At 40.1% G+C, this 19,340-nt stretch overlaps 1 protein-coding gene across 1 annotated transcript; it reads left to right on the forward strand.

The window, feature by feature from the left end:
- The first annotated feature begins 9,358 nt into the window (after window positions 1-9,358).
- MS4A2 (membrane spanning 4-domains A2) lies at window positions 9,359-19,340 on the forward strand. The gene is made up of 7 exons (XM_035012936.1): window positions 9,359-9,477; window positions 10,733-10,856; window positions 11,384-11,518; window positions 13,420-13,476; window positions 14,006-14,161; window positions 14,516-14,614; window positions 15,494-19,340. Exons 1-7 carry the CDS (start codon window positions 9,419-9,421, stop codon window positions 15,590-15,592), a joined length of 729 nt encoding a protein of 242 aa, XP_034868827.1. The 5' UTR covers window positions 9,359-9,418; the 3' UTR covers window positions 15,593-19,340.

Genomic DNA, 19,340 nt, shown 5'->3' on the forward strand with positions numbered 1-19,340 from the left:
TATATATATATATATATATATATATATATATATATATATATATATATTATCTGCTTTTTAATCTATTCAACAATATCTAAGGAGTGTCTACTATGTGCATGTTCTGTGCTAAAAGTTTAGGATACAATAGAGAATGATGGATAGTTTCTGCTCTCAAGTTGCTCATAGTGGGATATATAGACCCATGGAAATATGTAATTACAACATGGAGTATTAAGGGCTATGATAGGAAGAGTATAGGAATCTGGGAAGACGTAGGAAGAGTTTCTATCTCAGGTTAAAGGAGATTACACTTTTTTTTTAGAAAACTTTTCTTCTAAACTGAGGTCTTAAAAATGACTAGACTTGGCATGATGAAGGGGGATGCACACAAAAGTCTTTAATCTGGGGAGAATTGGGGATATTCAGGGAACTAACAAGAGAGTTTAGTGTATCTATGCTGTGTGAGGGGCAGATGGCAAGATAAAACTTGGGAGAGGGAAAAAGTATACACATCACAGGATACCATAAGACAGAGCAACTCTTTGAGTCTTTAGAAGCAATTGAAAATTGTCTGTAGTGGTGTTGAGCTGGCTTATGTAGACTTGTGAGAGCTGATTTTAAATTTTCAGAGATCACAAGTTCATATGTTTTTGGTGACTTGAAATTGGCTGTAGTGGTAAGATTTATACCTCAGAGATTGGTAAGCCACAAGTCACATTCCCACCCCCATCCTCCAAATCTGGAAGGCCAGTTGTTGAATATTTACAGCACACCACTGGATAAATATGGACAGGGCATGCACTTATTTGAAATTTAGAGATAGCCTTTTAGTTGCAATGTAGAGTGTAAGGGAAGGACTTAGTGGAGAAGAGGTTGATTAGGAGTCAGAGTACACAAAGCAAATGATGGGTGCATATAGACTTCAGCAGAAGAAAAAAGTTATTTAGAGTAATATTTGTATTATCATTTTTAATGATTTCTACTTTTCTCCTCTAATATATTATAATTAAATAAATAATTTCTTTGTATTTTCCCAAAGATAATCTGCTAACAAATTTTGATCAAAACATATTGACGTCCTGTAGTGGACACTGTGATTGTCTATCTGGCAGCCATTCTAGCTATCCCCAGCTTGATGGTAACCTCAAGATTTTGGTAGGGTTAACCTCACCCTGGGCTGCAGGGCTCACCATGGTAAATCTGAACCCATCAGAACACTTCCATTCTTCTTGATTGTATCAGCCCATGAAATGTCCCTGGACCAGGGCTTGATTCATTTGTGGAACCATCAACATTAAGTTGGAGGCTTTTTTACAAATGTAAAATACAACCTTCCCTTTCATCATATTTGTGAATTAAGCTTCAGCTAGAACTAGTAGCTATTAGTGGCCATGGCAAAAACTGACCTGAAGGCAATGTAAGAGAATTTCAGAAAATAGAAATCAAACCCTAACCTAACCACACCTGAAATTTAACCTATATCTGGAATTAGAAGTTTCATGAACACATTTTGTTTTTATTGTTAAACATTTGTTGCAAAAATATTCTCCCATTCTGATTGTGTTTTGTTTTATTTTGGTGTTTTTTGTTACCTCTTATTTTGCTTCCACCCCAAATTGCTGTTGTAGTTATATTTACTCACTTTTCATCATGATTTATGCATTTTGTGTTTTGTGCAAGAAACCCTTCCTTACCTCAAGTCCATGGAGATTTTCTTTTTATATTATGATCTTTAATATATCTGTAACTTACTTTTTCTATGGAGAGTAACATCATCATCATCATCATCACCACCATCATCCTCCTTTTGGAAAGCTAATAATTCTAGAAATTTTCGGTTGAATATCTCCTTATTTGCCATACTGAAGTTGACATACATGCATGCATCTACCCAGAGCCTCCTATTTCAGAGACTTTGTTGTTGTGAAAATACCACATTGTTTTAGTTGTACAACATAATTATTTTTTGGTAGTATGGACATTTAACAGTATCAATTTTTCCAATCCATGAGCATGGAATATATTTCTATTTATTTGTGTCATCTTCAATTTCTTACATTAATATCTTATGGTTTTCAGTTATTCTCTTTAATTATGGGATTTTTCCTTTCAGGATCTTGCTCATCTTTTATTATATTTGCACCTACAAATGGGGCAAATTTCTTTCTTTTTTAAAGATCAATATATATCCTTAGTCTCTTCTCATCTGAGACACTTTCTCAGACTACCCTTGTTTTTCATGACTTTGATATTTTGGAAAGCACCGTTCCAGTATTTTGTAGAACATCTTCTCAGTGTGGGTCAGTCTGATATTATGCCCTGATTCAACTAGATTTATGGTTTTGGGGGAAGACTTTCATACAGTTGAAGTACGCTTCTCATCACATCATGTAAGGACACCCAGTATATTCATATCAACATAGCATCATTAGTGTAATTAACCATGATTACTTAGTTAAGGTGGTGTCTGTGAAGGGGTTCAGAACAAAGTCTCCCCAAGATGTGCCTCTTTAGCTTGTAGACTGTTTTGAGTTGAAGGCAATCAAGACCCTGTGGGCTCAAGAGAAACTTTTATCTCTCCCTTAACTACCTAGAGGGATCTAAATTGGAGATCTTTCCCAGAATAAGAGTTATTGCCAGAGATAAAATTATTTTTTAAAGATTTATCTATTTATTTGAAAGGGAGAGAGCATGCACAAGCAGGGGGAGGGGCAGAAAGAGATGGAGAGAGAGAATATCTTTTTTTTTAAAGATTTTATTTATTTATTTGATAGAGATAGAGAGAGGGAGAGCACAAGCAGGTGGAGTGGCAAGCAGAGGGAGAGGGAGAAGCAGGCTCCCCGCTGAGGAAGGAGCCCGACATGGGGCTTGATCTCAGGACTCTGGGATCATGACCTGAGCCGAAGGCAGCCGCTTAACCATCTGAGCCACCCAGGCGCCCCTAGAGAGAGAATCTCAAGCAGACTCCCCACTGAGTGTGAAGCCTGACACAGGGCTCTATCTCATGACCCTGAGATCATGACTGGAGCTGAAATCAAGAGTCAGACGTTCAACTGACTGAGCCACCCAGGCACTCCACCGAAGATAAATTTTATGTGAGTGACCCATCTGTATGGCAGGGCAAACATCTAATTACCAAACATCTACCCTTCTTATTGCCCTGTAATTTTCCTTCCCCCTCTTTGAAGCCCCAGATCTCTATCCCATTCCTTAGCTCAGGATGGCTTATACACCTCGTTTTACCTTTTTGTCTTTGTACCTCTCATATATGTGGAACTCTCGTACATATGAAATTAAATTTGATTTTCTCCTGTTAATCTGTCTCATGTCAATTTAATTCTTGGACCAGCTGAAAGAAACTTTGAATGGTAGCATTTTTTTTGGAACAGAGTACATGGGTGGGTCTCTAGTTTGAAAATGCTACTGACAACCCAGTAGAATTAATGCATAGAATTTACATTAAATCTAAAAATCATGTATTTTTACCTTTATGGATTAAGAGAAATTATAAAACTTTCTAGAGAAAGACTGCATGACACATACAAATATTTGTAATTTTGTAAATAATTGTAAAATTACATTGGAATTGCCAAAATGAACTCTAGATGCTAGAAGAAAATGGAGTGAATGATTCTGAGTGAAAGAATATTTTCCATTTCAAACGCTATACTTCTCTAGACTTCAATCAAGTACGGGGATGTAAGAAAGGAAATGTTCAGGCCAGCAAAATCTCAAAAACTCTTATCTCCCAGATACCCTTTCTCAGCATGTAACTGGAGATTGTGTTCTACTGGGACCATGAGAAAATAGAAATGGAGCTAGGGAGCGCTCTTGCACACATACCATTCCCCGCAGCCTGCATTGCCTGCGGGAAGAAGGAAGATGATTAGTTTAGCAAGGGAGGATATTTTCACATAAGAATTTTATCTCCTGCTTTTAAGAAAAAGAATAAAGATCTCTCCCAGCCCCAGCAACAATGCACTAACCACAGCTTGCAGCCAGTGAAAAATCGCCACAACCTCAAATCTTTGTTCTTCTCCGATGAACTTTTGTTCAAAACAACCCTTCCCAAAATTGGATAGCCACATGCAGAAGAATGAAACTGGACCATTTCCTTATACCACATACAAAAATAGACTCCAAATGGTTGAAAGACCTCAATGTGAGACAGGAGTCCATCAAAATCCTAAAGGAGAACACAGGCAGCAACCTCTTTGACCTCAGCCGAAGCAGCTTCTTCCTAGAAACATCGCCAAAGGCAAGGGAAGCAAGGGCAAAAATGAACTATTGGGACTTCATCAAGATAAAAAGCTTTTGCAAAGCAAAGGAAACAGTTAACAAAACCAAAAGACAACCAACAGAATGGGAGAAGATATTTGCAAATGACATATCAGATAAAGGGCTAGTATCCAAAATCTATAAAGAACTCATCAAACTCAACACCCAAAGAACAAAGAATCCAATCAAGAAATGGGCAGAAGACATGAATAGACATTTTTCCAAAGAAGACATCCAAATGGCCAACAATATCCAAATGGCCAACAGACACATGAAAAAGTGCTCAATATCGCTCGGCATCAGGGAAATCCAAATCAAAACCTCAATGAGATACCACCTCACACCAGTCAGAATGGCTAAAATTAACAAGTCAGGAAACGTAAGATGTGGGCAGGGATGTGGAGAAAGGGGAACCCTCCTACACTGTTGGTGGGAATGCAAGCTGGTGCAGCCACTCTGGAAAACTGTATGGAGGTTCCTCAAAAAGTTGAAAATAGAGCTACCATATGATCCAGCAATTGCACTACTGGGTATTTACCCCAAAGATACAAAAGTAGGGATCCGAAGGGGTACATGCACCCCGATGTTTATAGCAGCAATGTCCACAATAGCCAAACTGTGGAAAGAGCCAAGATGTCCATCGACAGATGAATGGATAAAGAAGAAGTGGTATATATATATACAATGGAATATTATGCAGCCATCAAAAGGAATGAGATCTTGCCTTTTGCAACGATGTGGATGGAACTGGAGGGTATAATGTTGAGTGAAATAAGTCAAACAGAGAAAGACATGTATCATATGATCTCACTGATATGAGGAATTCTTAATCGCAGGAAACAAACTGAGGGTTGCTGGAGTGGGGGATGGGGTGGGAGGGATGGGGTGACTGGGTGATAGACACTGGGGAGGGTATGTGCTCTGGTAAGCTCTGTGAATTGTGCAAGACTGTTGAATCTCAGATCTGTACCTCTGAAACAAATAATGCAATATATGTTAAGAAAAGAAAAAAGAAGAAGAAGGTAGCGGGAGGGGAAGAATGAAGCGGGGGAAATCGGAGGGGTAGATGAACCATGAGAGACGATGGACTCTGAAAAACAGAGTTCTAGAGGGGAGGGGGGTGGGAGGATGGGTTAGCCTGGTGGTGGGTATTGAGGAGGGCACATTCTGCATGGAGCACTGGGTGTTATGCTCAAACAATGAATCATGGAACACTTCATCTAAAACTAATGATGTAATGTATGGGGATTAACATAAGAATAAAAAAAAGGAAAAAAAAAGAAAAAACAAAACAAACAAACAAACAAAAACAACCCTTCCCAGTTTCCTTCTAAAACCTAGTAAAAGCTGACCTCCCCTTGTTTTTCGGACTCACCTACAGTTTGCCATACTTTGCTTGTCCCAAATTGCGATTCTTCTGCTATTAGTGAATGAACTCATTTGGCTGGGAAAATAACTGGCCATTTTATTTTTCTGGTTAACATTTCCAATGTGCAAGAGTACACGAAGCAAGAGAAAAAAGTGGGATCAGGGAAATAGAGAATCCAATATAAGACAGGCTAATGGGAAGTCCTACAACAACAGTGTGGCATGCTTAGAGGCAACCAGTTCAGACTGGAACAAGGGCAGACAAGTGATCTAGGAAAAATATGTGCTACCTCATTCTCCAGGGTTAGCAATGGGAAAAAGAGGGTTGACAGGCAATATATACAACACTCAGAAGGTATTGGAAGATAAAATTACATTTTCAAAAATAAGCTGATAAAGAATAGGAAATTATGCAAAGTTTTGGAATAATACTGAAAACAGTAAAAAATGATTTTGACCAAATGTTCCAATATAGTTATAGTAGGAGGGTAGGGGTAAAGGGAGAAGGGTTTAGGAAAGCTCATCATTCATAATAGAAACAGGAGTTAGTGTCTGCCCTTTGCCTATGAGTCTAGGTGTCTCTTATTCTCCCCACTGAGCAGATGTTTTTGGTCACAAGAGAACAAATATATTACACACTTATAATTTTCCCTGTTAAAGTGCCATTTGGGGAGCTAGAGGGGGTGTGAGCAGATAGAGAACAAACACGTGCAGGACCTTCGCAGTTGAGTGGTCCCGAAGCAGCGATGGCAGATCGGCTCCAATTTCAGGAAGGGTTCAAAGCGATTTTAAGTACCTGGGTTGTCTGGGTAAATCTTTTTCTTTGCATTTCTGAAGTCATGTAAATGAAGAGACAAAGGCTTTCGCTTTTAGATCCACCTGTCCGGTTTTGTGAACAATATTTTCTCATTTCCTTCCTTTTTATAACCCAACTTCCCATGGAACCTTGGTGTTTGGTGTCAGTTTCAGCCTTTCTGGGCCTCTTAAAGAGAGAGACAAAGGGACACAGAGAGACAGAGAGACAGAGAAAACGAGGCTGTAATAATGATTCCTTTGGGAGTATCAGAAAATACCCCCTAAGAGATAACATCTTTCCATTTGTAACATGAAAATTGGTGCATATTTATTTTAAGTAAATTGAACATTCAGTTGGAGAAAACAATTGTTCAGGTGGGATCTGAAAGCAAATCTCTTCTGAGTTTGGAAGAATAAGTCCAGCATGTACTGAGAGAAGAACTGCTTGTGGAAAGCATGTGTGCTGATGGAAAGCATGTGCAAATGTAGTGCTGGATGGCTATACACGCCCCGTGGTGCAGGAAATGATCACTCTATTATCTCTTTCTTTCTGACAGAAGCATGATTGAAACTCATCTTGATAATCTTGCCTCCACCAAAAAAAAAAAAAAAAGTCATATTGGCATATATTTCAATGTTCACAATTGTGAAAGACAACACCACATGTTCTAAGGACTCAAATGTGGGTATAGGATTGGGTAAGCAGCTCAAGAGGGGTAGAAGAAGGTGCTGGTGAAACCAAGGTATGAAGCAAGTTGGGGGCCATAAGATATGTCTCAGTTTCTGGTTTGCATTTTGCAAGTTTCTATTGAAAATTCTCACAAGACAGTATCATGTCCAAACACCAAAGACCATCCTCCATTTGTTTCCTGTCTAAACCTCAAGCTTAATTTCTTTTTTTTTTCTTTAAGATTATATTTATTTGTGAGAGAGAATAAGAGAGAGCATGAGAGGGAGGAGGGTCAGAGGGAGAAGCAGCCGCCCTGCTGGGCAGGGAGCCCGATGCGGGACTCGATCCCGGGACTCCAGGATCATGACCTGAGCCGAAGGCAGTCGCTTAACCAACTGAGCCACCCAGGCGCCCAACCTCAAGCTTAATTTCTAATTATTTGCTGCACACACAACGCACTAGTACATGCTCCCAGAAAACACCACCAACCGGCATTTCCTCAGGCTTTTGCCAGCAGATGTGGTCTCATTCTGCAGATGAAAACTCCTGAGGGCATGATTTTAAGTGCTGGCTCACGTGATACTTTCTCAGGGAATCTCTTCCTTGAATTCTGCACGCCCTTTAGCAGGTAGAATTGTTACATCTTCCTGTGTGTTCCAGCAGCGTCTGACATATTAGTGACATGACCTCATTTATCTCTGACCTACTCTTCTAGCTTGTGAGAGTGAGTAGGACAAGGGCTGGTACCACGGTATCCACCTCTGCATGCTCAGTGACAGAGAAGTCCTTTTTGGATGAATGTGTACATAGAGAAGTTTTATTCCTTAATTTCGATAACACATTGGTTCAGTCCACAAGTTCCCAAAGACACGGTAGGAAGATGGCACATGGCTTAATACATTTTTGTCATGAAAGGTATGCTCGTATATCTTTTTTTTTTTTTAAGATTTTATTTATTTATTTGACAGAGAAAGAGACACAGTGAGAGAAGGAACACAAGCAGGGGGAGTGGGAGAGGGAGAAGCAGGCTTCCCGCCGAGTGGGGAGCCCGATGCGGGGCTCGATCCCAGGACCCTGGGATCATGACCTGAGCCGAAGGCAGGCGCTTAACGACTGCGCCACCTAGGCGCCCGCTCATATATCTTTTAATGTGCTCTGTTCACACACATACCTTAGTTTCCTGGAGAATGAGGAGAAGTTCCATCACATCCCAGAGAGACAATAGAGGTGACTAGGGGGGCAATTTGGAGTATCTTACAGTTTAAGGAAGAGCCACTCAGGGGTATGTCTATAATTAAACTGAAATAAAAGAATCCCAAATATGTGAATCTCACCTGTGTATTCATTTTGCCATGTATTCATTTTTTTCTAGCTAGTTATGCTATTAAGATGAACACATCAGTTAAGCCCTGACCCTAATTTAGATACAGTGCTCTGGCCAGTGCTGCTTAGATCTACTCATAGGATTTGTTATCAAGTTCACGCCCCTCGGTGCTTCATGGCCGCATCCTTGCCATCACAAAAATCAAAGCAGCAGAGAGTCTTTGTAATGTTTAGCAGCCAGGGAGTCTTTTGTGTGAACACTTAGCTCCCACACTCTATCAGGAGCGGCTCAGAGCATTCTTCCTGCTCTGGACAGGGGCTCGATCCCAGGACCCTTGGATCATGACCTGAGCCGAAGTCAGACGCTTCCTGTCCAGTCTCTGAGCTCATCTGCTGCAGAGAGCCATATAAATCATGTCCAAAAGACAGGAAGAGAGAGAAAAAGACAAATATTGAAGTCAGAGACAAATCCAGAGATTCAGAGGCTAAGATACACTCACTGGTAGCGTTTCAGCCCTAGATTATGTGTGAAGCCCCCTATGCCTTAAACAAGGAAGACAGGTTTCCAGAGGTACCTTTGGGAAACTTCTGATACAGAAATGGTCAAGTAGAGAAAGCTCCAGAAAGGAAGAACATCTCTTTCTGATCTGCAATTCTCTCTCACCTTCTCAATCTCCACTAAACTGTTTCATTTGTTGGTTTTGTAAATTGTGCTGGGCTCAGGCAGATTTATTCTCCAGGGGTCTCAAATGTCCACATTTCATACCACTCCCTGTTGAGTCCTCAATTTTGTTCTTTTCTAAAAAACTAACAAACGAAAAACCCTATTGCTCTTAATCAGCTGGGAAACTTATCTGACGAATGTCTTAAGTATGAAGATAGTCATCAGTGTCATGAGCCAACCCAGGTTAACTGCCCATGTGGAGCACACTGCAGGAAGAAGCCCACCAACGCTCACCGTAACAACATTCCTCACTGGTGGACAGCTCAAGTGATGAAGAAATGGACCCTGAAAATAGCAGAGCAGGTCTTGCTCTCCCAAACCCACAAGCGCCGTCCAGGTAAGTACAAGCTACTATTTTTTTCCTATTCCCAGTGGGCCAGAGATAGTCACAGTGCTGGGGAGATGCCAGTTCATGGATTTAGGCACAGACCCATCTGGTTTAATTAATATATTGAGTATAGGGGCGCCTGGATGGCTCAGTCATTAAGCGTCTGACTTCGGCTCAGGTCATGATCCCAGGGTCCTGGGATCGAGCCCCGCATCGGGCTCCTGGCTCAGCGGGAAGCCTGCTTCTCCCTCTCCCACTTCCCCTGCTTGTGTTCCCTCTCTTGCTGTGTCTCTCTCTGTGAAATAAATAAATAAAATCTTAAAAAAAAAGAGTATAAAGAAGCTCTTTGCTATACTTTGCCAGTAGTTCTCTCTGGGTGATAGGGAGGAAGGTTTTTACTCAGCTTGTGACTGGAAATAATTTCAGTTTTTTTGCAGCAGGGGCTCATATTCTGGGATTGAGGTAGGGGAGTTCATACTATCGATTGAGATTTCTTGCCTCTCCATCTGATATATGTTAAGGGAAACTTTTCAACATGACCTGGGGCTCCTTATTGGTTATTCTTTGTGAACCTCAAGCTATGGGATCCTGCCCCACTGTTTATAGGGGAAATATTCATGAGTGAGATTGGTAGAGGTGCATGATTCAGTTTTCCTTTGCATACTGAAGACGAACATCTTATTAAGACTTCCCTTTTAAAGCGTTTAGGAGAGGCTGATGACAGAGCTTTGGGACTCAATATTGGATTGAATATCACTGCAAAATATTAAGTATATACCAAAGTTTTAGAAGGGACAGTATTTCCAGTTAGCTGCCTCTGAGGATAACAGCAGGAATAGAGATTGAACTACCCCTTCGGAGCCGTTCCTTTCTGCGCAGGAAGTTGAGTGTGTCATTGACAAAATATATTCCGGTGCATTTCTGAGTTGAAAAGACTGAGAAACACATAGGTAAACGTGCCTGTTTTTATTTTTACTCATTAGCATAGATCACTGGGAAAGAACTTGGTGTAGTAACCCTGGATTAGGACTTGGTTCATTTTTTGTTCCATTTTGTTCATCTCCATCACTGGCTAGACAGTGATCTTGGTCATCAACTTGGACCCTCTGAGCCTCAGCTTCTTACACATTTCAGTGAAGATTTTAATTGCAAGATCATTTTTGAAAAAATAAACAATCAAGATCCTCCCTTTCTGTCAGTTGAGAACTTTTCACGGAGAGAGAGAGAATTTTCTCATGGTTGAATTTCTGTTTAAACTTCACAGTGCACCTGAAATTGAACTTTCAGAAGTATCTCTCCATGAAAATCCCTTACTGGAGAAGGCTGCTTCATCCCCACCATGCCATACATGGCTGATATTTTTGAAGAGGGAGCTGGAATTTCTGGGGGTGAGTGAGCATCTTCCAACCTCAACCAGAGTAGGACTGGCTCTAGGAAAGAGTATTTGGGTGCATGAACAGTTTCCCCACTTGGATTCATGAGGCATGAGAAACCTGGCAGATGAAGAGGTGACACTGGGCCCAGTTGAGTAGAGAGAAGCATTTCCTCATGAAGACTAGGATAAGAATGGCAAATAGAATCTGCCAACTCTGGTCAGTTGCTGGTGGATTAATATCATTAATATCCTATTAATAAGTTTTGTCTGCACTTTGATGGAAAGAACAATTATTGTTGTCCACCATGACTATGTAAATAAAGGTACATGAGAAATGTGTTGGTCATTCCTGCATTAGGTTATGACTGTATCCATTCTTAGAGCGGCCTGATGATACTGGAAAATATTGCATTTGAATTCCATCTCAGGATTGCCTAAACCACCGAAACAATTTCTCATGTTTAGCCTCAATCATAAGGAATTTAATGAAATCTTGGGAAAATACCTTCTTATTCTATAGAACATATGCATTTTTTACAGGTAACCCAAATTCTGGTTGGCTTGATATGTCTTTGTTTTGGAACAATTGTCTGCTCCGTGATCAATATGTCAGAATTTAAAGAAGACATTTTTTCATCATTTAAAGCAGGCTACCCATTCTGGGGAGCCGTGTTTGTGAGTAAATAATTACAATTGCTTCTGAAATAACACTGCACATAGCTTTTCTCTTGTCTAGGTCAGGTCTAACCAATTATTTATTCCAGTATTTAGAGTGTATAAACATATTGCAGTTTACAAAGCACTTGGGTTAAACATGTTAGCACACTTTTATCAGATGAGAAACCTAAGATTGATAAAAGTTAAATGAATTGCCCAAGGGACATTTAGCTAATAAAAAATGAATCTAAACTTTCAGAATCCAATTCCAGAAAAATATCCCTAACACTATTTATCAATCAAGTTATCTTCATAAAGGCAGGGGGAAGTGACTGAGGAGGTGAGGAGAACAAGGTCAAACGAGGTCAAAGGACATCTGATGAACTGCTACTATGTCCTAGAAACTCTTTTAGGTGCTTTCTCATTGTATCTCCTTTAATCATTGTACTGTTTCTAAACTAGATGACTGAATGAGACACAAAAATATATAGCTTTATTGATGTGTAATTGACATGCAATAAATTGCACATATTTAAAGTCTATAATTTGACACATTTTGACACCTGTGTACACCTGTGAAAACATTATCAGATCAATATAATGAATATATCCATCACCTCCAAAAACTTCCTTGCACCCCTTTGTAATCCCTCCCTCTGTTCCTTCTCTTTCCATCCTTAAGCAATCACTGATCTGCTTTCCATCACTTTAGATGAGTTTGGATTTTCTAGGATTTTATATAAAGAGAATTATACAGCATATTCTCTCTACACTCTGTCTTCCTTCACTCAGCATAATTATTTTTGATTAATCCATGCTGGTTTTTGTATCAACATTTCATTCACAAGGACATACTTTAACTCTAAACAATATCTCATTGGCTTGGCACTCTGCTAAATACTCAGAACTCATCAGGTCACTTACCTGTTCACGACTCTCCTTGAACCTCTGCCATATTTTATTTGACCCTTCTCTCTATTGTCCTTCATTCCATACACTTAGCTTATTAGGTGTCTCTCAACCCATCATACACTCTGAAACTTTGAAATTGTTTTGAATTTGTGCTATCGATTTATATTTTCAATAAATCTCCCATGTACATTTTCGTAATTACTGTATGTCTATATGACATATGTCAGACTCGAGATATACATGCCACAAACACACGTTTCTTGCCCAAAGGAGCTGACACTCTAACACACAAGATGCCCATACAAATAAATAATTACAACAAATTAGAGTCATTTTATAACAGTCATGTAGCAGGTCTGCTGGACCTTGCTACTCTGAAAGTAACCCATGGATTGTCAGGGTCAACATCACCTGGGAGGCTGGTAGAAATGAAGAATCTCAAGCCCCCTCCAGGATCAACTAAATAAAAGTCTTCATTTTGAAACAGACCCATAAATACAGAGAACAAACTGGTGGTTGCCAGAGGGGAAGAGGTTGGGGGGATGGGCAAAATGGATGAGGGGAGTGGGAGATACAAGTTTCCAGTTATGGAATGAATAAGTCAAAATGATAAAAGACACAACATAGGAAATATAGTCAATGGTGTTGTAATAGCGTTGTATGGGGTCAGATGGTAACCACATTTGTGGTGAGCATGGCGTAATGGATAGACTTGTGGGATCACCATGCGGTACACCTGAAACTAATGTAACATTGTGTGTCAACTATACTTCAATTAAAAAAAAGGAATCTGTATTTTAACAAGGCTGTCACATGATTCATATGCACATTTAACATTGAGAAGCACTCTATAGTAAATAAGAGTAAGAAAATAGTGAGCTTCTGGGGAATATTAATATATAGCTTTATAGAGCACCCACAACTTTACCTTATATTTGGAGGATTGGGCTGAAGGAGAAATAAAGGTCCAAGACTCACTGTGCTCTTCCCCCCTTCCTTTTGTACAGTTTGCTATTTCTGGATTTTTGCCATTTATGGCTGAAAAGAAACATGCTACTTATCTGGTGAGTTGCCATTCTGTCTTTATCCATCCTTGAGAAGATAAGAAAGAGGGAATTTTAGGAGTCTTGAGAGAGACGTGTCATCATATCCCATATTATGAGTGAACGTGGATATGTGGGGTTTTTTTTCCAACCTATTATGTGTTGGATATAATCATTAAAATATCAGCTGTCTTTTTTAGAAAACAGTAAAGCATAATTACCTTGGCACTTGTTTAAAAAATATCCTCACACTGGACCTCGTCCTTGTAAGTACAATCACACAATCACATAGATGATTTGTTTCTGACTGAGGAGATTGTTTGAGGAGACATGATGTGTGTCCATGTGGGTCTTTCTGAACATAGTCCTAGCAAGAAGGTTATAGATGCTTATTAAACAATGAGTATGTTTCCAAGATTTCCTTGTTTTAATTTGCATTTTGAACCAATGCAAAGTTGACTGGGTGCAACCAGCCCTAAAAATGCAGACAGGTCTATTGAATGCACTAGCAGGTGGAGGCTCAGGTCTGAGTGTTGTCCTTCATCATCAGGTGTGGGGAACCCTGGGGGCCAACACTGTCAGCAGCATAGCTGCTGGGATAGGAATCTTCATCCTGACGGTCAACCTGAAGAGGAGCTTGGTTTATATCTACAACTGCCAGGAAGCTTACAGAGAGGACTTCTGCTTTATGGCTTGTTTTTCCATGGTATGTATTTCTTGTGGGAAGGTTAAGATCTGGGTCCCACTCTAAGTAAGAGCCCTCTTTTCCTTTTCCATGAACATCATCCTTTGCTGTAACCTCTATCCCATAATGTGGTGTTCTGGGGGTTCATGCACAGAGATCCTGGCTGCCATCCCCTCCCCAGCTGAATTCTGTGAGGTTGGAGTCCCCTGCCTCGAACAATTTTGTGGCTTTCTTGTGTGTATGTCACTTCACTGGGACTGATCATGTGGGGGTGGGGGATGAAATGGTGATGAAATCAGGGGCTGCTATAAAGGAACACACTTTCAGGGTATCTACCTTGTGGCTCTACTTGTCTTGTTGTTTATTGTTTGACAGGAAATCGTGACAATGATCTTGTTTCTCACCATTCTGGGATTTTGCAGTGCTGTGTCCCTCATAATCTATGGGGTTGGAGAAGTAGTCCAAGGGAACAAGGTAGGTAGAGGCCTGATACTCAATCCTGAATGACAAGCTGAAGAATTTGAGTTTCATCACTTAAAAATACGGCTTGGATTTCATGGAACATTTCGCCCAGAAAATTTTTTGTCCATGTTTCAGTATTTTGGTTTCCAAATCTCTTACTTTAAAATCACAATTTCCACTCATCAAAGCACAAATCTCATGGTATAGCCCCATGAATGAGGATTAGAAAAGTGGAATCTTCATAATTTTAGAAAATGCAGATATGCTTCTAAGTGTGTTGAGCATGAGAGACAAATATGCAGGTAGCCTATGATGGAAACCCTCAGGCATCTGGGCTTATTTTCTCTTCCAGAATAGTTCCCTTATATTTGTTCCTGCTCTCTCCTTTTTCTTGGCTTTTACCTTCATACTTGCTCGGAAGCCTCAGTTTTCTTTCCTTCCTAATTCACGACAACCAGCTGCATTTCCACTTGCCTTACCCATCCATTATACCTTTGATGTATGAAAAAGAATCAGCAATACTTGAAGTGTATACACTTATTCAAATCTTCCAGATGATACACACTCTCTCCATCTGTCCACTTGCCTGAAGCATTCAAGTCCGGTGGCCTTTTTATCATTTTCCTCCAAAGATAAATAAGACAGCAGATATACCCAAGTTCAGACACATAATAGTCTCACCAACCTGTTATTGACGGACATAATTTCTTCTGGGCCCACTGGCCAGCCAGACTGGCTTGGTTTGTTGGAGATGGAGGGAATAATTATGGTGTAATGAGGGAGAGTATGAGACTCAGAAAGGCAAAAAGAGATGAGCTAGGTCTCTCAAATGAGTCATCTAGTGATGGAAAATTCCTGGTGACTGATATTAAATCATTTTTCCCTCATCAGATTGCAGAAGATCGTCTTTATGAAGAATTAAACATATATTCACCAATTTACAGTGAGTTGGAAGACAAAGTGGAGGCATCTTCTCCCGCTGATTCATAAGAATCATGTCTTCAGAACATTCTGACTCACAGCAAAGGGTCTAGAACAAAATCTTTGTTTAAGGGGCTACTGGCAAAATTTCGATTCTGTCTATGATCTGCCAGTTTTACATTAAGATTTATTCTCCAGAGGGTAATATTCTGTCTGTTGTTTCTGTTCACCTAAACTGCCCCCCCCCCCGCCGCCCATTTGTGGATATGTGATAGACTCCTATTTTTCTTGTTTTCCATTGCTGTCTCGTACAGCAACTTTTGTGGGAAGTCAACATGTAATCAGCAAGCATTTGCTTTGTGCCTATATCCGAGCAAATAGAGGAAACAAGTGGAAGGCTGGTTGAGCACTGAGTTAAACTTTGACAGTTTTGGAATGCCTGGGTGGCTCAGTCGGTTAAGTGTCAGACTCGATTTTGGCTCAGGTTATGGTGTCATGAGGCGTGGGATCAAGCCCCATGTCCGGCTCCTCGCTCAGTGGGGAGTCTGCTTGTGATTCTCTCTCTCTTCCTCTCCCTCTGTCCCATTTCCCACTCCTTCTCTCTCTCAATCTAATAAATAAACAAATAAAATCTAAAAAAAAAAAAAACCTTTGACAGTTTGATCATGTTTGGCTCTTAGCCCTTTTCAGAGTTCAAAAGAGCTACACATGTGCATGATATTTGGCCCCCTACTGGACTATAAGCATCTAGAGGGCAAAGCCTGTGCAGGAAACATATACTGAGGACAAATTAGGTGTTTGAAATTTCCCACACTTGTGTCTTTCACCTCGTGTTTCCCAGTTTCCCTCATCATGGGAGCTCAAAGTGTATTTACGAAGTGAATGGGTTAACATTCTGGGAGGGTATCCCACAAGGTCAGGTGAGAAGTAGAGTAGACAAGGAGAAAGAAATTACTCTGAAGTGAATTTGGAGGTGATAAGGAGACCAAATTGGCAGATATTTAGCATTAGGAGGATAGTCAGATGGAGATTTGAATAGAATCCTGCAGGTCTGTGTTAGTCATTTTGGTGGATGTTTATCCTATCAGCTTAGCAATGGACGCTTCCTGCTTATGTGTGATCTTATATGGAGAATCCAACATGGAATGTTGAAGGATCATCAATCTTATGAAATGCATTGGAACCCCAAGCCTATTGCTTATTAGTTGTGGCAAGTTATTTAATTTTTTTACTTGATCTGGCTTTTCTCATCTGTGAAATTAAGTTATTAGGAATAATTTACCTGCCCAGGATATTGGAAATAATTTACCTGCCAGGATTTGTTGTGGGAACACACACACACACACACACACACACTAAATTAAGACTAACTTTAATGGCCCTACTTTCTCATTTCACTTCAACTTTCTCTTTAATATGCTTCGTGCTTGACCATCTCACATCAGCACCCTGGCTTGCAATGTTCTGCCCTCTCTTTTGTGCTTGCTTGAATTTCTTCTTTCTTTAATCTCTTCCTTAAATCCCAGCTCATTCTTTAGGGTTTTCTAGTCAAGATTGTTCTTCTCTCTAGAAGATGAATTTTTCAAAACAAATACACACACACACAACTTACACTAAATGTAACTTTCCACATGCATACATTTTACATCCCCTTAATGATAATTTTTTCAAAGACACAAAGTCTCATAAAAATCTGTATTATTTCCTGAATCACCAGCACATTCACTGACATAATTTGTTCAATAATGTTTGGAGATTGATGAGTGGGCAGTGGGGAGTTTTACTAAGTTACTCAGTCTCTGGTGAGGTGGGTGGGTGAAAACAGGAAAACGATACATGGAAAGATCATTTAATGAGGAATGTGAAATGAAAATAAATTAATGAAGACCTGACCTAAAAGGGAGTTAGTGGGAATGGAGAGAAATGGTCATATCTAAAACACTGAGTGAAAGAGAAATTGGTAGATCTTGTTAACAAGTTGAATTAAAGGATAAAGTTAGACAAGCCATTGGTCAAAGGAGGACACCTGCTAAGGTTGAAAGAACTGATAGGAAGTCAGAAATATGAATTATTGAGAGAGGAGCACAGATAGACCTAAATTAAGCTCAGTCTCAGACTTTCATTTTTAGGTGACCGAAGAGAAATGCAATGGAGAGGCCTGACAGTGTCCAATACAGAGTTTTGGGAAAGATGAAATTTGGTGTCATTATGAGAGAGCTCATTATTAAATGAAGCAGTTTAACACTCTGAATTATTTTGAGATCAAAGGGAAGCCAAGTTAACCTTCATATACCTATAATCACAGGGAAAAAAAGAGGAAAAACAAACCTAGGGTAGAAGTTACGAGAATTATCAGAAAAGTGCACTGTGAAGCAGTAGACAGAGGGCAGCTCAAAGTAGAGAAAGGTCCAATAAAGAGAGAATAACTCACCATCAGACACAGCATCTGCTAGCATGGGCAAGAGAAAAGTCTACAAGAGAAGTCTTGCCCCCAGCGCGGGTGAGAGAGAAGTCTGCCTCCAGGGGAGGCATGGAGATGGGGCAGAGCCAACAGCAATGATGAATGAATGGCAGAGGTGCAGAGAAATTCGAACCAGGGCATGGTGGTAAGTAAGTGAATAAAACATTTGCAGAGGCATTTAGTAAGAGACTATGTGATATGAGAAGTCAGAAAATAGATGGCGAGTAGCAAGTCATGAAGAAAAGTAAGCAAAATGTTTATGTTGCTGTTGCTGTTTTTGTTATGAAAAGGAGGAAAAAGTAGTTCACATCTTAGGGTAAGCAGACAAGGTCCTGTGGAAAGCCTGAAAAATCATCTTGGGGTAATATTCACAAGTCATTAATAAAATAATTATGTTTTATGTACTCAGAGTGCCAAAATTAGAAAGCGACAGGAAGATATTAACTCCCCCAGACTATGAAAGTGATCGCATAACCACACACTTGGTATGCTTATCTAACCCAGTACCTCAGGTTTTCTACTTTCATTTTTCTTTTTCTTCCTTCCTTCCTTTCTTTTTTTTTTTTAGATTTTTAAAAATTTATTTATTTGACAGAGAGAGAGGGAGAGAGACCACAAGCCGGGGGAGCGGCAGGTAGAGGGAGAGGGAGAAGCAGGCTCCCTGTTGAGCAGAGAGCCCAACACCCAGGCCCCTGGGATCATGACCTGAGCCAAAGGCAGATCCTTAACTGACTGAGCCACCCAGGCACTGCTCTACTTTCATTTTTCTGAAATAAAATTATGTTTCTCAAAGTTTGATAGCAGCATAAAAATATACCCTTTGTGTTGCTCCGAAGCGAGATTCCCATTCTGGATCACATCACTTTTGTGGCATATACATTCCCATCCAACTCCTAAGGCTGGTCTACCAGGACCTCTAGAAATGCATCCAGGTTATCTTTACAACAGTACCATACATTAGCACTCTTTCTCCCACTCAATGCATATTTTAACCAAATTGCTGACTATATCTTTCCTGGATACACAACACAATTTCTGTCTTATTCTGAGAGCTGTCCTGCCCCTGCCTGCCTTTTATCACGTGCCCACTTCAGGCATACACTGAGCACAGAACTGGCCTGTTCTTCACACATGCATTGCTTCAAATTAACTTCCTAAAAATTTCAACGTAAAGGTCACCTTCTCCATGAAGACTACCTGATAGCACACCTGTTCATCCAGCCTTCATTTCTTGCTCCGTAACCACTTTACCCCATAATGCAGTATATGATCATTTATTGTTTGTGTACTTGTGATCTTCTTGATGTAGCCTCAATTACTAGTATTTGTGAAATAAACTGGAATACTTTAAGTTGA

Source organism: Mirounga leonina, unplaced genomic scaffold (assembly GCF_011800145.1).
Source record: "Mirounga leonina isolate KUSES-001 unplaced genomic scaffold, KU_Mleo_1.0 Mir_166, whole genome shotgun sequence".
Lineage (NCBI taxonomy): Eukaryota > Metazoa > Chordata > Mammalia > Carnivora > Phocidae > Mirounga > Mirounga leonina.

What these genes read in the sequence shown, in the direction of transcription:
- MS4A2 (XM_035012936.1), top strand. Translation starts at nt 9,419, where the DNA reads ATGGACCCTGAAAATAGCAGAGCAGGTCTTGCTCTCCCAAACCCACAA. An exon ending in GGGAGCTGGAATTTCTGGGG is followed by an intron (nt 10,857 to 11,383) that starts GTGAGTGAGCAT and finishes CATTTTTTACAG; the next exon opens with GTAACCCAAATTCTGGTTGG. An exon ending in TTATGGCTTGTTTTTCCATG is followed by an intron (nt 14,162 to 14,515) that starts GTATGTATTTCT and finishes ATTGTTTGACAG; the next exon opens with GAAATCGTGACAATGATCTT.